The sequence below is a fragment of the Papilio polytes genome, unplaced genomic scaffold, assembly GCF_000836215.1.
Source record: "Papilio polytes unplaced genomic scaffold, Ppol_1.0 DF821289.1, whole genome shotgun sequence".
NCBI classification, from domain to species: Eukaryota; Metazoa; Arthropoda; class Insecta; order Lepidoptera; family Papilionidae; genus Papilio; species Papilio polytes.
Window position 1 is genome coordinate 5,841,409 of NW_013527915.1, and position 18,579 is coordinate 5,859,987.

The 18,579-nt window shown below is 34.2% G+C and overlaps 1 protein-coding gene across 2 annotated transcripts in view; it reads left to right on the top strand.

Annotated features, from left to right (window-relative positions):
• The first annotated feature begins 3,327 nt into the window (after window positions 1-3,327).
• Window positions 3,328-18,579, top strand: part of LOC106109378 (sodium- and chloride-dependent GABA transporter ine) — a 17,362-nt gene continuing 2,110 nt past the window's right edge. Inside the window, exons 1-7 of one of the 2 annotated variants that reach the window (XM_013290854.1) lie at window positions 3,328-3,391; window positions 12,168-12,361; window positions 15,735-15,869; window positions 16,222-16,435; window positions 16,736-17,232; window positions 17,315-17,427; window positions 17,501-17,780. In XM_013290854.1, coding sequence (XP_013146308.1) covers window positions 3,333-3,391; window positions 12,168-12,361; window positions 15,735-15,869; window positions 16,222-16,435; window positions 16,736-17,232; window positions 17,315-17,427; window positions 17,501-17,780 — 1,492 coding nt within the window. In that variant the 5' untranslated portion in view covers window positions 3,328-3,332. Of the gene's footprint in view, window positions 3,392-3,983; window positions 4,521-12,167; window positions 12,362-15,734; window positions 15,870-16,221; window positions 16,436-16,735; window positions 17,233-17,314; window positions 17,428-17,500; window positions 17,781-18,579 lie in introns of those variants that run through there. The other variant, XM_013290853.1, reaches the window with a different exon arrangement.

Consider the following 18,579-nt stretch of genomic DNA (forward strand, 5'->3'; position numbering starts at 1 on the left):
TTCTGTCGTTTTATTTTTGTGATGCCTTGTTTTTAAATATTTCATTTTAGCCTATACTAGAAAATTGCCTAAAAAAATAAAGTAAAATAACATTTAATCCTTTACAACATTACCACACAGTTTGATATAATAAAAAATAAATAAAACACAGTTATTAAATAATAAAATCGTAATTACAAGAAAAATAACTATTCATAATGAGCGTTGCAATGCTGACCGGATTGGATCTTCGCTCAGCTTTGTATGTCGGGTCTCTACTGAAGCATCGACTTTGTGTTGTTGTGTTGATGACGACACGACATGTTGATCTTCTGTGAGAACCCTGGGGAACTTCCGCGTGCCAGTTGCAGTGGTGGACAGGCAGAAATTATGAATTTACATACCATATGAGTAAAAAATAAAATAAACATAGATTACAAGATTCGTAGCAAGAACAGTAGCAAATTAAACTATTGAAAAACAACGTAGCGTGTTTTTATAAAGTATATAAACATCCTAAACTGAATAATGAAATGCCTCAACATTTTACTGGTTACGCTAAAAAGTATGCTTGTTATCAACAAAGGAAACTACGAGCTCCTAAACTCAGTATCGAGGGGTACTAAATTTCAAATTATACCAAAACAGTCGCTTATCTTTCTACGAAGGTTAAAAAAAGAGCCTGACAAAAAACTGGCAACCGAGTGGTGCGCTCGTCGCCACAATATGGAAGTGCGCAAATTTAACCGGAGCTAAGCTAACGAGTTAACTAAAACCGCGTATGAGGGTTCAGGGCCGCCCGAGGAAGGTGCGCTGTCGGTCCGTCGCAGCCGGCGGCCGGAGCGAGCCGGGCGAGCGGACGCGGCGCACATTACAAGGAAGCGGACCACTGGCAACGACGTGACGTCACCTACTGTTAGAAGACCAGCTGACGCCTTTTACAACGAAAGCGATCTTTGTAAACAGTATAATGGCATCACACTAGAGAATACACTTCCAAACAGTAATGTAGTCCCACTGTATATATACTAAGCAAATGAAAAACTTCAATAGCGTGATTCAGGATTTTTAATACTTTTGTTACGATTTTTATACAATATTTAAAATATTTACGTTTCAAATATTAAGTTTCTTGAAAAATATAAAAAATGAGTTTTTTCCTCGTATTTCATTGAGTTTATGAATATTTCATTTTTAACGTCCTTAGCTCCATCTGTTGTAAACCGAGAACAACTTTTGGAAAAGCCCTTGGAAAAAACAAATTCGTTGAAGTTTCCTAATATTCCAATTAGATGACGCTGAAAGTATTATATGTTACTTTTTTAAAACCTCTATTTAATTTATTTCGCCCTTAAATTTATTCATGACGTGTAATTCAGAAAAATCGATTATAGTGTGTCTAAATAATTTAGATTAGTTTAAAAATTCATTTCAAATTTAGTAGGGATGGTTGTGTAAAATCAGTCATGAGTCTTATCGATTTTTATTCTTATAGAAATTGGAATCGATAGATTTATAGTAATAACTTATGAAATAAAAAAACTGACCATAACAAATAACGAGAGTAAATAGATGTTTATTACTACTACAGTCGTACGTAATTGAATTGGATTTCGCTATTATTTATGTCATCGCTAAATTCTCTACATTATAGTCAACTAGTATTGACTTGATTGAATTATCCTCTAAATTAGTAAATAAGAAAGTAATAATTTTAGTTGAGTTTGATAATTATTTAAACCGAATATCGATAGTTCAAAATTATCGCTATGTGTATCAGTTTCGTCACTACCATACCTATCTATTAAGTATAGCATTTGCCTTCATACAAATTGAATTCGATACTTCATATGCGTCATTTATAAAACTAATCTACCTTATTTAGACAAACTATAAAACTGATTTTTGTAATTTTTCTTAATTTTCACATGAAATAACATTTATATTTATGTGACATATTTGAAAGCTGCGTTTTAAAGGACTGTAGCTTTTAAGTTAGAACAAAGCCATAGTCCCTGATTGTACATAATACAAAAAGCACAAAAGCCGCTAAGGTTTCATTGTAGTCTGGAGTTCATTCAGATTGTAGTCATGTGTTGTCGTTTTATGTTTTCAAGTGGTTTGAATCGTGACCACTTCATTCACCTACCACAGTGGGATAACTCGTTTTCTCTGACCAGGGACTTCTATAATTTCTATCTTTATCCCACGATAATTACAATACTTATATAGACAATCGTTGTAAAACATGCATTCATAATTAAATACTAATAAGATATACACCAGCCAAAATAAACTAAGCGTCCATTGTAATGGAAAGTTTTAAATCACTTTGTAAACCAGCTGTACAATAATTTATGGCAATTTTGTAAACATTTACTGCGTTACATCTTTTAACAGATAATAAGATCAGTTCATTATTATTATATTTTTGCCATAGAATTAAAATTAATAGCATGTTCTGAACCACTATTCATCATCATCTTTCTCCTTATCCTATTCCCGTAGGGTCGGCGCGACAGGTTTTTGTCCTCCATATAACTCTATCATACGTCATCTCAGTCATCATTCCCTTTTTGATCATGTCACCTTTTACGTAATTCATCCATCTTTATGAACCGCTATTTAAATGTGATAATTTATTTATTTAATGCCTTATATTTATTTGTATGCCTATACTAGCTGTTGTTCGAGACTCCGTTCGCGTGGATTTAATAAAAAAAAACAAAAGTGTGACTTCCAGACTATGCTCTAAACCTGTGCCAAATTTCATGGAGATGTGTTCAGCCGCTTAGTCTACAATCGCTAACAAATATCAACCATACATCGTAACTTTCGCATTTATAATATTTATATGATATATGATATGATATACAGCTTTCGCGCACGACTCGAAATAAAAAAACATTGGCAAAATAACCAATTTTTAAAAGTTTCTTTGCCACTCTTGATATCATTCCTATACGTTTAGACAAAACCGCGAAAACCTAGATTCTGAGTCCAGTTTGATGTATAATGCATTAAAAACTTTGTAGAGACATATCCTATTAAATATTTACGCATATATGTATGTATTTCCGCAAATTTATTTTAGGGCAAAGTATATATAACCTACGCCATTTAATATCAACAATATTTATTATTTGCATAAATATTGTATGGATTTTCGCAAAATACATGTCTGGGGCAATAACATATAATGACGTGAAAATTAAAGTGATAATTAGTGTAGAGCGACTTTGCAATTAGCGAATGGTAATGGAGGGGACATGTTTATATATTTATTGAACACGGTACACTAATGTTGTATTTGAATAAAAATCATATTTGCTCGGTGTTCGGTAATCCGTCTCATGGGGGAAAAAATGAAACCAAGTTGCATTATCACAAGATCAAAATATGACATTATGCGGTAAGTAGATTATAATTTACTAGAACTAAATTGTCATTACATTAATGATTCGCAGCCTAAATTTGTAAAAAAAACATGTAACTTTTTAACAAACTTCATTTGTTGTCATTTACTAATTCAATGATACAACGTTTGAGGAATCCTAGCAAACCTCTGAAACATTCTGTTAAAGTGAACTTACGATTTGGCATCATCTTTTCCTCGTTTCACTATTGCTTTTCTAAGAATGGAATTATTCCACCGAAAAAAATATAGTTAGCAATCTCAAAGTCTTTGAGTACCATAAACATTGGATAGCTTGATTTTCGTGTAACATTCATCATGTCATAGGATTTTTTGGTAACAATTAATTTGGAAACATCATGCTGGTGTGTTGTGATGCCAGATTTCTTTTAACAGTGAGTTCACATGCAATATGTGAACACCATTGAACGGTTATACTTATATGTATTATATTAAGTATGTATAACGTTCGTCGCAGGCGCAGAGCAACGTATCGCGGTCACCGCGGCGCATGCGCACCGCATACCCCCCTTCCTGTGCTCTCCCCACTCCGCACCAACAGTCACACTTTGTTTACCAATTGCTGCGATTGACGAGATAGTCGGTCGGTCGGCCATACCGACGTCGCTCGCTTGCGTCCGTTTTTTATTCGCCAGTCGCTAGTCGGTCGCGACGACCGCGACATCAATCGGCGCGTTATGACCCTGTGACGAGATAGCATGAGTAAAGCCGATACCTCGGCGGAAGCCGCCTTGTCGAGCGTGGCCGTCCACGTAGATCAGTACAATGAGCCGGACGAGGAGCACTCCAAGCTGCTCGAGCCGCAGTCGCTCACACCGACCGTGACGCCATCTGGACAAATACGTAAAGTTAAGAGCTTCACCGATACACACAAAATCCGTGATGTGAGTACCGCTTCTGGTGCGGCGTCCGCGCGCTGTCTGCGCCCCTATGAACAAGTGACTCCGTATCCAGAAGGTTCTGAAAGTGGGACCAATCAATATGGAGCACCCTCCGTACGATCTCTCGCGTCCATCGGCATGGGATGCACAGACGGACGTAAAATGGTCATCAGAAGAGTGCCAACGTCCCCCACGGAGTTGTTCCACTTAGTACGTCCTCCTACGTGAGTAGTTGCGCGGATATTACATATTACACGTTGCTATTATTATTCAATTGTCTTAACCAACAAGTGTCTTCCCCGCATTCTGAACCAGACGTTAGTTCAAGACAAATATTCTTGCACGGTTTCACATGTAGACCATGTGCTTCCACCATTTTAGGTATAATAATCTTAAATCTATTGTGTCGTACGTAAATCGAATTCAGTGAATTGCAAGTTTGCATAACATAACCTAAAACTACTTGCGTATTAAGGCTACAAAAATAAACGAAAGACAATTTTAAGGTTATCCTCTTAACACAGTATTTTGTTCACAAAACACATTATACACAATTGTAAACAACCACTATTTTCTGAGATAAAAAATGTTATTTAGGTAGGTCGTTCATTGTAAAAATCGTTAATGTTTTACCTCATGAACTGAATGAATGATAGCAAAAATATCTTTACAATCGTATTAATGAATAACGAAACAATCAGTTAAGCGGTAAATCGCTATTGTAAATCTAAGCAATGTACCTACATAACACAATTTTAAAACAAATCGAATGGTCAGCCTTGAAAAAACTCGATCGCTTGTAACATGATCGATATGAGATAATAAATATTAGAACTCATAGTATATAGTAAAATTATACTTATCTTTTCAATGTTTGATTAGGTACCTACGTAATTGGAAAAATAATTGATTCAATTTAAAAAGCAAATGTTCAATTTAAAATTTAATGTTAAAAACGTATGTAACAATAAAGGGAATGTATGTATAGCTATAAGATATCAAAATTGCAAGAAAGTGTATTTAGTTGGTACATTTATAATTTAACTGGGGTTCTCCAATTTTACTCATTAACTTTGTGTCTAACTCGTCCATTTGTTCCCGCAATTTCCTTAAAAAACGGTTCAGTTTTCGCTTTTCGGTTTTGCTCATTCAACGATGTTACATTTGCATCCAAAACAGATTAGTTTTTTTAATATGTTATATTATAAAAAATGTTTCAAGAAGATAATGGCGCTTGCGAGTTGAAATGCAGCCAGTTTTTTTAACCCCTTTGTAAAATGGAATTGTTCAAGAGTCTGTCGTGCTCGTGACAAAGGATGAGTAAATTTGCCAGCAGATCAAACAGGATGAGGGTCTGTTCGGGCGTTGCTATTCATACTTCATCTTAACGATCTTAACTGTCCATGAATGTTCTAATGTATTATTTTGAATATTATTTCACATAGAAGACATTGCCATTTATTCCATCTTTGATTTATTCTTGTTAAATAGGTATTTAAGCAGTTTCTTCATGTGGAATCATTAAACAATATAAACATTATGGGACTCTCTTAGTTAGTATAAAATAAGTCAGTACTTAAGTCTTTCGACGTGCAAGCATACTCAATCAGAAACACGGAAAACTCATTCCAAGAAAGACGTGAATGATGTTTTGTAATTTATTCAAACGATAATTGCACTTTACTTTTACTTACTTTAATAATCAAAGTCTAGATATCTTTTGTAATTTAATTAGCTTAGTATTTAGTCATAACTACCGTACCTACATGATAAATGAAGTTTCAAATGGCAGTAACACTCTTCACTTAGATGTTCTCTTTATCTGCAGTTCATATTACAACGTATGTGCGTGATCAGAACGACGAAAAAATTCCCACACTAAATGCATTTTGTATTAAGGCTAGTAAAGGGTAAGAGGCTTGCTAATGTTGGCTCTATCATACTGTACAAGGATATAGGAAATGTATGCGCTATTACGGGAGCATATTTTTTTTATACCCGCCGGGTCAAATAACGTTTCAGTCTATAAAGTGTTGATACGCTTATAGTCAAATGGAATGGAATGGATTTAAGAATTGGACTCCTATCGACTACCAGCATTTATCAACCTAACGTTACCAAGGAACAGATAAGGATACCTCCATAAGGAAAAAGATTAACTTCTATAGGTTAAAACGCTAATAACTTCTAAACCACTTTGTATTCTATGTGATCACGCTTTAAACTCATCTATTCAATGCAGTGCATTCTATAACAGAGGACCGATGCTTAACCACTATACTGGTTATGTTATCGTTTAACTATACTTAGATCGTATTCATATGTAAGAAGTCATGTGAATATCATAAGTCTTTGTCGAGACTGGACATATACTTCATTGTAAACTGGTTATTAGTAGGTACTCCGACGCTATCCACGATTTTTCTTGATACATGCAATGTGTCTTATAATATCATCTGTTTCCACTACGTTTTCTGGTACAGAAATTATTTTTCGAAGATAGTAATTTTTATGCGAATATTCAATACTTGTGATTCCATAGATGATGATGATGCATACATCTCGCACTGAAATTTACTAAAAGGCGCTATACAACATTATGATCTAACAATATTTACGTACTTTAAAACTATTATTAAAACAATTTCTGTTCAGAAAAACCTATTGCATAATTGTTAAGTTTTACTAAAATATAATTTTAAAAACATATATCGAAATATGCACATGGAAGCGTTAACGTTGTTTTGTTTCTATTTTTAATATAATAAGCTGTTAATAACAGATTGCCCTCGCTTGTTTGCTCACTAAGCTGTTGTTAGTTACGAAACAAACTAATATTTCATTTCTTCGTTATTAACAGTCATTTCATATACTGGTATAATTAACCCATTGGTAGAAATTTTAAATTGACAATAGTACAAAATTTTAAACACACGAATTAACAAAATGAGTAGCGATGGCTAGACTAGCCTTGTGCCAGATCACTTGTCCTAATTAGTTTTTATATTTCTGGATACTTGCATAAAAAAATAAGCGATGTTCGTCCGAAGACGGGTGAGCTCTACTTTATAGCATTGTAAAGTAATTGTTCACTGAAATTACACTGAAACAAATATACCGAGATATAAATATCAAGCCGTACATTACTAAGTACTATACGATATAATTATTTAAATGTAACATTTCCAATTATGCTTTTTCGGCTAACAATCACGTCGATAAAACGTACACTATTACCTTGTTATGAAGTTTTTAACGCACTAGTGAGAAGTAATTTACAACAACGCCAGTTTACATCTAGTTAAAGATTTAATAAGGGGATATATTGAATTAATTTATAGATTTTCTCGGAAATACGCCATTAATCAATTGACATTTATTTTGTCTGTTATTAGATATCCTTTGTTGGAATTAATATATTGAGTTGTCAAATTTATGAAATAGATAATTTCAAGTCATTAATTACTATAATGTTGACTTTAAGATCAGTATTTACTATATATATAAATCAAAGAAACTTTTTAAATAGCTACACATAAGTCTATTGCAATAATTGTCACTAATGAGCCTAACTTAAATCAAACTTATGATGTTTTACTAGTTTGAAACAATCTACTACCCACAAACGTTTTATACGAATTTATTATAGACAGCTATACTTTTCTATAAATATAACTCAAGTATCAGAATGTTTCACGCATGTCATGCAATTTCGCTGACGAGAATGCAATGGGATTTAGATGTATCAATTGTGAAACGATAAACACACAATTCTTAGGCAATCCTTAAATCCTGGCTTAGTTGTGGGATATTTGGCCGACTTGACCTTGACGGTGCCGGCCGATAGCGCTGCATGTCTTTATCTGCTCCCGCGTATCACAATCCAGATACACAATTGATCGTGCGCGAGCTCTTATCGCTGCCTATTTGATAATGATTTTAAAAAACGTTTACGTACTTACCCGTTGACAGGTAAGGATTACCAGCCGTCCCAATAGTACCAAAACATTTATTTACCTGCACGACGAGATAGGAAATAGTCCACATATCTCCATTCTAATCATAATAGACGAGAAATTCAAGCATTAAATCTTGATTGGTTTTATCAACGATGTCTCTAGGTGAAAATATAACCGAATTAGGTTTTGATAGACTTTGTTGGTTACAGCACTCCTAAAATCCAATAAGACATTACATTTTATGTATGTAGTTAAGTTGTAAAGATACTGAATCTTACATTTACCGTGAAATATACAAACCAAACTTCTTAAGTTCTACGTTGCATTCTTCAACGCATATCAAATATAATCAAATATATACAATATATTGTGTACAATAGAAGCAATCATCAAAGCAATAGTTAACAACCAACTATATGTTTGATCCCTCTAAAGAACTAACAAAGAACAATGCCTTAAAGAAGAAAAGAAGAAAACAATCGAGAAACAATTTGAATTTCCTGTTACCTGACAAGAAACAAACTCAACAAGTTCTGATTTTACATGGTTCATAGAATGTATAAATACGTGATGCCACTCCTCTTAGTTTTATTTAAACAAACATCAAATTCAAGGCGAGCGACAAGCATATGCAAAAAAATATTTAAAGCGGATAAATTATTACAGTGTAATGCCTTCTATTGTATTAAAACCTTTAAAATAATTACTTAGGAAATAAAAAAATTCAATAAGTGAAGCAAACATGCACATACCTTTATTTATTAAACTAACGTAAAACGAGAATCGCTGCAGTCAAATACAATGCAAACATACTAAATAAACATCGAGCTAGACGAAGCAGTCATCAAGAACGATAGACATTAATCTGCTAAGCTTTACGACCTTCCTTTAATCTAAAACATGTAACGGACATCCATCTTAATCCAAACAACTTTCAGTGCTTATCAAAGCCTATTTGCGTATATACGTATAATGGCGGAATTTTACAGCATATTGATTACGTAATTCCCATAATCTACAACTGCTCTTTACTTTTTATAGGATAGAACACTTATTAGAGACATACTTGAATTACCCCAGTTTTCGTAAGATAACTATAACTAGCAATAACACTATAGCTCTAGGTTTCAGAGCTCAATATTAATTAAGTTAATCTTAACCATAATCGAAGTTAGTCATCGTAGGCGCCATTGAATTGCCTATTTAAATGTATTCATCCATTTCGTAGTAATATGGGCAATTTCGAAAGGTAGGGATTACCATTTAGCGAATTCCTTTTTTTATATAATATAAGGAAACGAGCAAGCGGCCACCTAAATCCACCGAAATGGAAAGCGACCGCCGCCCATAAACACCCGCAATTGCAGATGCGTTGCCTACCCTTGATTGACAGAGGAGGAGACGCACATAAAGAGGACATTTCCCCTTCCTATGCGTCTCGTCCACCATCAAGTCCACTTTTCCTTCCCATCCTTTCCAGTTAAGAACAGGGTGGAAAGGGAAAGGGACTAAAATTAGGCCTCCGGCACCACACTCATCAGACAAAAGGCGGAATTGTTCCCACCTCACGCCTGTTTTCTGTGTGGTCGTGGTATTTCACCGGGTGAGTCGACCCATTCGTGCGAAGATGTTAAAGAGAGCTCTACCACTGTCAATTCGCAACTCTTAAACTTTTATATTCATAGACTTCCATGTAGGTTTGTATACTTCATCGGTTAAAAACACTCCTTATATTACTAATTTGATTAATGTAACTTATTCTGAGACCTACTCGTAACCATTTCGCTAATATTTCTATTCAAACGTTTTTGCATTTGTTAAATTTTTTTTTGTAATTATTATCAATCAGTGAGTGACATCATTCTCAATGATTGGAGCTATCGATCGCTTACTTTTTCATTGTCAAAAAAAAATTATAACATACCACTATATCTGAAACTAGACTTACAAGTTAAATGAAAAATTTCCCAGCAATACAGAATAGTTACCAAATTTTACATTACTAAGTACTTATTTCTTGTTTAATGTTTTTTGTAGATTTCGCTATGATTTATGGCCCTACATTTCCTTCGAACATCATGTATAAAATCTGGACCTAATTTTATCTACGATAACAAAAGAAATCAAGGTCTAGATAGAATCAATGAAAGTCGTTTGGACTTGTTGCTGGAATAAGACAAGAGCCTGGTTTAAACTATAAACGTACTAAAGTGTAATGAAATATAATTTTTATTATTAATTCGCATTTACTTATATTATTGTTCCAGTTAGTATCTGATAAATCTTGACAGCTCAGCCATGATATTATATTTTCTAATCTTCCATGAAAACGTCAACCACTTAATATTATTTCAAACATTTGCACTTGAATTTTAACGATATCGCGTTATCTCCCAATTTAAATAAGATAAACAAATGTCAACATAACGTACATTTTTATACTAACAATAAATTTAAAATTGCAACAAAGTTGAGCTCGATTACCGTGGGTTTCCACTGCCCACTTATGGTGTAGTTGCCCTCAAGTTACAGTACCTCAGACCACGATACGTGCACTGTAACAAAATATCGTTATGTCCCTTTTCTTAAAAAATCAGATATGTTTTGTATGTTTAGGCAATAACATGAACACCGTAATTAACTTCAACACTCAGGCTACTAACTCTCGCCAGAATGGCGCGCTATTCTAATACATGGGAATGACATTGACAGATGTCAGATAGAACGGGATGCCAATGATCTAGTATTGCCTCGTTCTACTGCGTGGTACCGATTATCTTCTTAACAGTATGAAGCACGATTAGATACAAATATCATAATCCGTACGAATTAACTTAAAACTCCTCTGAACCGCGACTCTATTCCCGACGCCCGTCTTCCGGACTGGTCATACGCTCAGTACAGTTTGATATTTTTTGGGAAAGGCATTAGTATATTATAGTACTAATTCTCCTTCACCCGTTCCAAGAACATTTTATTTACACAACCCACATTCAAAATGATGTCATCGGCCAGGTCTCAACTTAATTCGTACGGGTTTGTAGTACGACAAAGCTTAAACGAAGTTACCAAGTTACGACCGGTCATGGATCGCTGAGCAGTTTATCACTGAGTTACGGCGTACGTAACGGTTTTCACACGATTACACAGAATATCTTTCATTGCAAAAAAAAATTCAAATCATTTTGTTAACCATTTTTTCATATTGATAACGCCTAGTGTTTATATCAGACATACGTAGATCTAAAGGTATTTATGCTTGGCTTTTGTTCAATATCCATTTTGTTCTAAATTGAAAATAATGGCTTTATTCAAACTCGATTTGATTGATTTTTATCAATATAATAATGTTTTGATGTCAAATACGATATTTAATACCTTTAAATGGATCAATGTACTAATACTAAATAATAAAATAAATCGCATCATAAAAATGCGATAGACTTGGTCTAATGATCCACAAAAATCAAGATAATCTATCAAATCGATTGCCTACTTTGTATCTGATATGACGTACTTTGAAATTAAAACCTAATGACGTTAAAAAGTATACCCTTTAAACAGTTACATGAAAAACGAGGTTTAAACAATAAAGAAGTATAGCTATATCTAAAAAATAAAGAAATAAAAACGAAAAATAGATAATTTCTTCCAGAAGGTTACTTATCTTTTTCCTTGCGTGCTAAGTTATGCCACTCTCCCTACTGTCACCTAAAGTCATTTTATAGGTATTGTACTCTACACTTTCGTTCTAATAAGAGCAACTTTTTTTCCTATAATTCTTAGTTTAAGATTACTATGTTTAATACTAATCGGACACACAATCTAAACTCGAGGTAACACGAGCTCGTTATAGGAGCGTAATGCCGACACTAGATATTCCTGTTATTAATATTTCCAAACAATTTGCAGACCTCCTGATGAGGATACTGCGTCGCACGAGAGCGACTGCGACGAGGAGGAGGAGGATGACGAGACGGTGCACTTGAAGCCGCGCCGACCCTTCTGGGCCAACAAGATACAGTTCGTGCTAGCCTGCGTCGGGTACTCCGTCGGCCTAGGAAATGTATGGCGCTTCCCATATCTTTGCTACAAAAGTGGTGGTGGTAAGATATATGAATTAATGAACTTCTAATTACAGATTTTAAAATTATATTAGTAAACTAGCGAACCGTCTAAACTTCGTCTGCGTGGCAAAGAATATTATATCATATTTAGATGGAATAAAATATTGCCTATAAACAGTGATAATGTAGCTTTTTAACGACGATAGAATTTTTAAAATAAAATACATTAGTGTCGGAGTCTATTAAATGCCTGTTTCTGTCTGCATCTAACTTTTATTCGATCTCTAAGTGTAGTTGTTAATTAAAATTTGTTCAAAGCTTGATTATTGTAACAACATTTTAGCTTAGGTTATGTTAATGAAAAAATATAACATTTAGTGGTTTGTATGTGTTATGTCATTCACGATAAAGATAAATGTGATTATTGTTTTAATCACTAATTAGGTTTTATGATACAAAGGATTATAAAATGTCTTAGGAAAAATGTTTAAGGATCTTTTATAAAGTTTACAAACAAGATTGTGTAAGATAGAGCTAAAAGTATGGTCGTTTTAAATCCAGTTTATAATTCGTAAATGACAAATATAATAATGTAAGTTTGCAATGCAATTTGTGACATCTACCAAAGTAGAATGCATTTGCGAAGGAGTGGGTTAATAGACTAGTGGACTTTTATTTCCTAGCCATTTCTGTGAATTGTCATTTGAAATTATACATGTAGGTCGTAAATTCATAACAATATACATGTATGCTAAATTATAGCACTTATAGGGGAGGTTTGCTTTACAATATACTAGCTGTTTTTCAAGATTTAGTCCGCGTGAAATTTAAAAAAAATAATAAAAAGGTAGCCTATGTTACTCACTAATCATTTTAGAGTTTAAATACATATAAAAATACGGATCGTTCCTTTATAATATTAGTATAGATTATCCTAAGTCTGACTCTGCATGGACACCTCTTGGCTCTTTTGATTTCGTAAAATGTTTAATACTTTAGATCTAATTGTTAGATTGTCACATAGTTTCCATACGTGACGGCTTACTTAATGAACATGTAACGTTCAATCAATAACTGTCAACTCAGCGGCCACACCTACAATTTAGTGATAGTGTCGTGACAAATAAATTCACAACAATTAGTATTCAGATCATAACAAAATATATTTACGTAGTTTTGCGTGAATGTGATACATAATTTGACACGACTTGACGGAATTCGCTAATATGTTGATAGCGAATACAAGTGTTCTTATTAAATCGTGACTACATTATAAGGCGTACGTACAGAACTACCTATATATGTTAATCAGTGTTACATATTGTCAACAAAAGCCTACCTCACAAACTGAAGTAAATAGCCTGAGATCTATTTTTAACAGCCCTATACATCGGTTAGGTAAAATAATTGTTACTTAAAAATGTATAATTTATTTAGATAAATAAATATTTTTGCTCTTTATTAGCTGATCCCCTGCGGCTTCATCCGCATAAAATTATAAAAATTTTATATTATAGTTTACGTTTGTCAAATTATCAATAGCAAATGTCAAAATGACATGACTTGACAAACCATGGTAACTCTGCTTTCTTAATGTTGGTAGCTTGTAATTTATGGTTCCTTTCCTACATGAAGGTTTTTTCCAATTCATGTATCCCCCAAGTCTTATAGCGTAAAAAGTGTATAACATTTTATTAAAGAAAGTATTATTCAAAATATGCTACGATTGCTGACACCCTTTGCTACGCCAGTGTGTGTTTACGCTTCATTATATTAGTATAGATTTCTGTACTATATACATATTTATAACACACGGCATTAACTAGGCGGCTGATAATAAATATAACTAGCATATTCCGCATCGATAGCATTTTATCAATTATATTATATACCAAACATGGCGATGATAAACGTGAAACTGTAAATAATACTTTGAAATAAACCGGTATTATATCTACTCGTATTTTGCAAAAACTTATTTTGCACACTTCACTATAGACTCCGTTATAGTTATTCACTGTCCTGTTATATAAAATAACCCAAATGTAACGTTAATATTGTTCAATTATTTAAACTCTACATATTCTCGAAACCGAATTAACAAAATCCTTGATAACATTCAAACATTCTTAATATAAAGTACTTAGGACAAATTAATTTGACATTTTGCTACGAATTGTAGCTACTGTCGACTCGCTGAAACTATAGAACTGTCCGCTCGATGTCGATGCAAAGATCAGAGAGAAGTAGTCGATGGCATCTGCAAGCGATACGTCACGCCGCCGCCGCGCTCGCCTCCACTCGAGATATCAAATGATTTATTGCTTTGATTTGTTGATACGTCATTAATTTAAATACACAAATATAGAAATGGCACCGATAGCGACGGTAACGTTGCCTCTTATCGCGAAAGTATTTTAAAACCATAGATACTCAGGAAATCTTTGCGATTAACGATAATAAAAGTTGCAAAATCCATTGATTGGAAGTCACGCGCTATGACTAACATCTCTGAGAATATGATGGCGTTGGATTTATTCACGATATGTCCTAAGCCAATAATTCATGTATACTTCCTACGCAAATCCGGATGTCCGATGACGTTTAATAATACTACAAATAAGGCATTATTCATTCATTGTCTAAAATGAGTTCGTTAAAATACGTATTAGTCATTTCAGAAATAACAAAAGCAAATTGTACCTATTACGTATTTATGAGTAAAACCGCCAAAGATATGTTACGATTAGATTAAAGAATAACACGTTATCGATTGTGGTATTTTTTTCTATATTCTAACCACACATTCAAAGTTATGCAAAAAGAATATTGCACACGTTCCATATCATGCCGTCTCTGTCTTCCATATTCAAATATCACCTTTCTCACAAGGCACAAGTAACAAACATAACGGCGAATCACAAAGCGTCTCGAATGACTGAAACACGGGCCTAAATAATCTATTTAGCAAACGCCGGCTTAATTACGGCAGTTCTTGTAGGTCAATTCGATGATACGAAGGATACAATTGGTCTTGTAATTACGCCATTACAACGATCAAGAGCAATGTCATATTTTACTTGTAGTACAGTCATACGCAGCTGTTATATACAAGACAAACTAAAACGACATCACAATAATAATAATACAGAAAATTAAAACGAAAAGTTAACTAAAGAATCCGGTACTGTATCTATGGATATTTCTGGTCTCGTGTCCGTTGCCCTAAAAACCGGAATACAGAAATACACACTGATGTATATCCTTCCAAACGAACTATTCGAAATAGTTTCTTAAAACTGTTTTTAATGTTGTATGACTGGGACAAATCAATTTATATCAGTAAAGTGTTGTAATGAAAGTTTATTGCCGTTATTACGTATAATTGAAAGTATTAATCATTGTATTTCAGGTGCTTTCCTGATACCTTATTTCATAATACTGTTAATATGCGGCGTGCCCATGCTGTTCATGGAGCTAGCCGTGGGCCAGTACACGGCGCACGGCCCCATCGGCGCATTGTCACAAATATGTCCACTGTTTAAAGGTAATTTACTTGTAAAACCGTCTATCACTTATCATACCAAGCCCAATTCTTAGTATTTATTGTAAGTAATAAAATAATTAAAGATAACCCAGCGACTGTGTGATATTTAAAAATAAAATAATTATTATTCAGGAACTGCAAAGAACGCAATTGATTAATTCAATTTCGAAGAGTAATCGTATCCTGGTTGCATTAGCATTTATATCTTGATATGAAATCATTTTTCAAAATGGGTTTTTACATGTTATGATTATGATGGATGCAATACAAATGATACTCTAATGCATTTAAATAAACATTTGTGCTTGGAAATGTAATTTTGTGTCCAAAAGTAACGTTCAATAACTTTCAGGTGCCGGACTGGCTAGCGTGGTGATCTCCTTTCTTATGTCCACGTACTACGCGGTAATAATAGCATGGGCTATCTACTATTTCTTCACGTCGTTCAAATCTGAAGTGCCGTGGGCGAGCTGTTCCAACCGATGGAACACAGCGCAATGTTGGGTGCCCTTCCATAACCACACCAAACCCAACGGATCTCAAACGCCTACCGAGCAATTCTTCGAGTAAGTTTTTTTCATATCTATACGACTCTAATTTAATTTAGAAAAGTAGTTTAAATCAGTAGTCTGCGCAAAGTTCTTGTTACTTGGTACTGTTATGATTTTTACTGCTTATTTTTGTTTAATGCTTTCCGGACTACGGAGGCTACTACACTGTACGATGAATATAACATGGTGAGGACTAAAGATTATGAGACGGAAACGAGATTAGCCATCTTGTTTTCTGATAAGAATCACAATCGCTGCACATTTTATTACTATTTGAAAATTATTTACATTCATTTCATTCAAATTATTTTCCAGAAAAAAAGTTTTAAACATTAGCGACGGCATCGAATTTCCCGGTGGAATGCGATGGGAACTGGCAGCGTGTTTAGTTTGCGCGTGGGTGCTCGTGTACTTCGCACTTTGGAAAAGTATCAAATCATCTGCGAAAGTACGTTACATAACCACGACACTGCCGTTCCTTTTGATCATCGTGTTCCTCGGACGATCCTTAACTTTGGACGGAGCGGATAAAGGGCTAAGGTTCTTCTTCAAGCCGAACTGGGAACTTCTCAAGCAGTCTAGGCCCTGGGTGAATGCAGCTTCGCAGATATTTAATTCAATAGGCATCGCCTTTGGCTCTATGATAATGTTCGCATCGTACAATCGCTTCGACAACAATTTTCTGCACGATACTGTGGCCGTGTCGCTGGTGAACGCAGTCACCAGTCTTATTGTGGGCATATTCACGTTCGCCACTATTGGAAATATTGCATTCGAGCAGAATACTAGTGTAAAAGATGTCATTGCTGATAGTAAGTATTAATCATGGTACAAAAGTATGTAATTAAGTTCACCTTTAAACGCTTTTATTTAATTACCTCTTATTTGTTTCAGGCCCTGGTCTATTATTCGTGGTATATCCACAAGCTATAGCTAAAATGCCAGCATCTCAATTATGGGCCGTTCTATTCTTCTTCATGTTCCTGTGTCTAGGTCTCAACAGTCAGGTAATCATTTACTTTTTGTCCCATATTTAGATATTCTCTTTGTGCTGTTAATTACGTTTTTACTTAATTTCAGTTTGCAATAGTCGAAGTGGTGGTGACGTCGATACAAGATGGCTTCCCCGATATGATACGAAAGAGACTGGTGTATCACGAACTGCTAGTTCTTTGCGTGTGCATGGTCTCCTTGGTATTCGGTATACCGCACATAATACGGAGCGGTATATACGTATTCCAACTGATGGACTACTACGCCGCTTCGCTCAGTATAACTTATCTGGCGTTCTTCGAAGTGGTCGCCATTGCTTGGTTCTACGGTGTGGGTAGACTTTCGAGGAACATTAAGCAGATGACAGGTAAATTAAATTGATTTTAATCTCCTTCTTATTTATTAGCTCTATATTCATGCGAGAATATCTTAAAATTGTACATTTATTCGCCAAAAAGTTTTAGCCCACAATTTAGTTTGATAGGTATTTAAATTCATCAAAATTATACCTATAGTGGTAAATCATAATTAACAATTAACAGTTATGACCGCTGCACACCTAAAACGCAAACCTTATACGTTTAGTACTGAATCTAGCAGGATTATGTTTTTATCAGGACGATGAAAAAAGTACTCAGAAAAATTGCTTAAGTCTTTTTATCAGGGCTTAGTATAAGCTTAAAATATTTTCCAACACAATTCAAAATGCAATGAAAACAAGTTTTTTCTCGTTTTATTTGGTAATACCTATGTCGTTTACTATTTAAATTGTATGTTATAAATCAACAGGGAACATTTTAATTTAGTTTTATTTAGTTTCGGATTAAAAACGTGTTTACGTACATATTGTCTCCATTGTTCGTCACACGGCTTTGTTTGAGTACACAATTTATATCGGACATCCGCTTTAAACAAATAAAAAAAATATCAACTTATCTTCTACAGTCGTATTGTTAGAGCTATCTCCTTATCACGACGCTCATCGTTTATTACGGACAATTTCACGAAACGGAACGAAATTCTATGGATAATTAAAATAAATTCATTGATCTACGAGTACCTTATCATAAATATTCATTGTTATTTCTCATCCAATACCAATCGATACTTTATCGTTTAACTCTTTTAAGGAGGACTATTACTAACGTTAACTACAGCCACCTCCT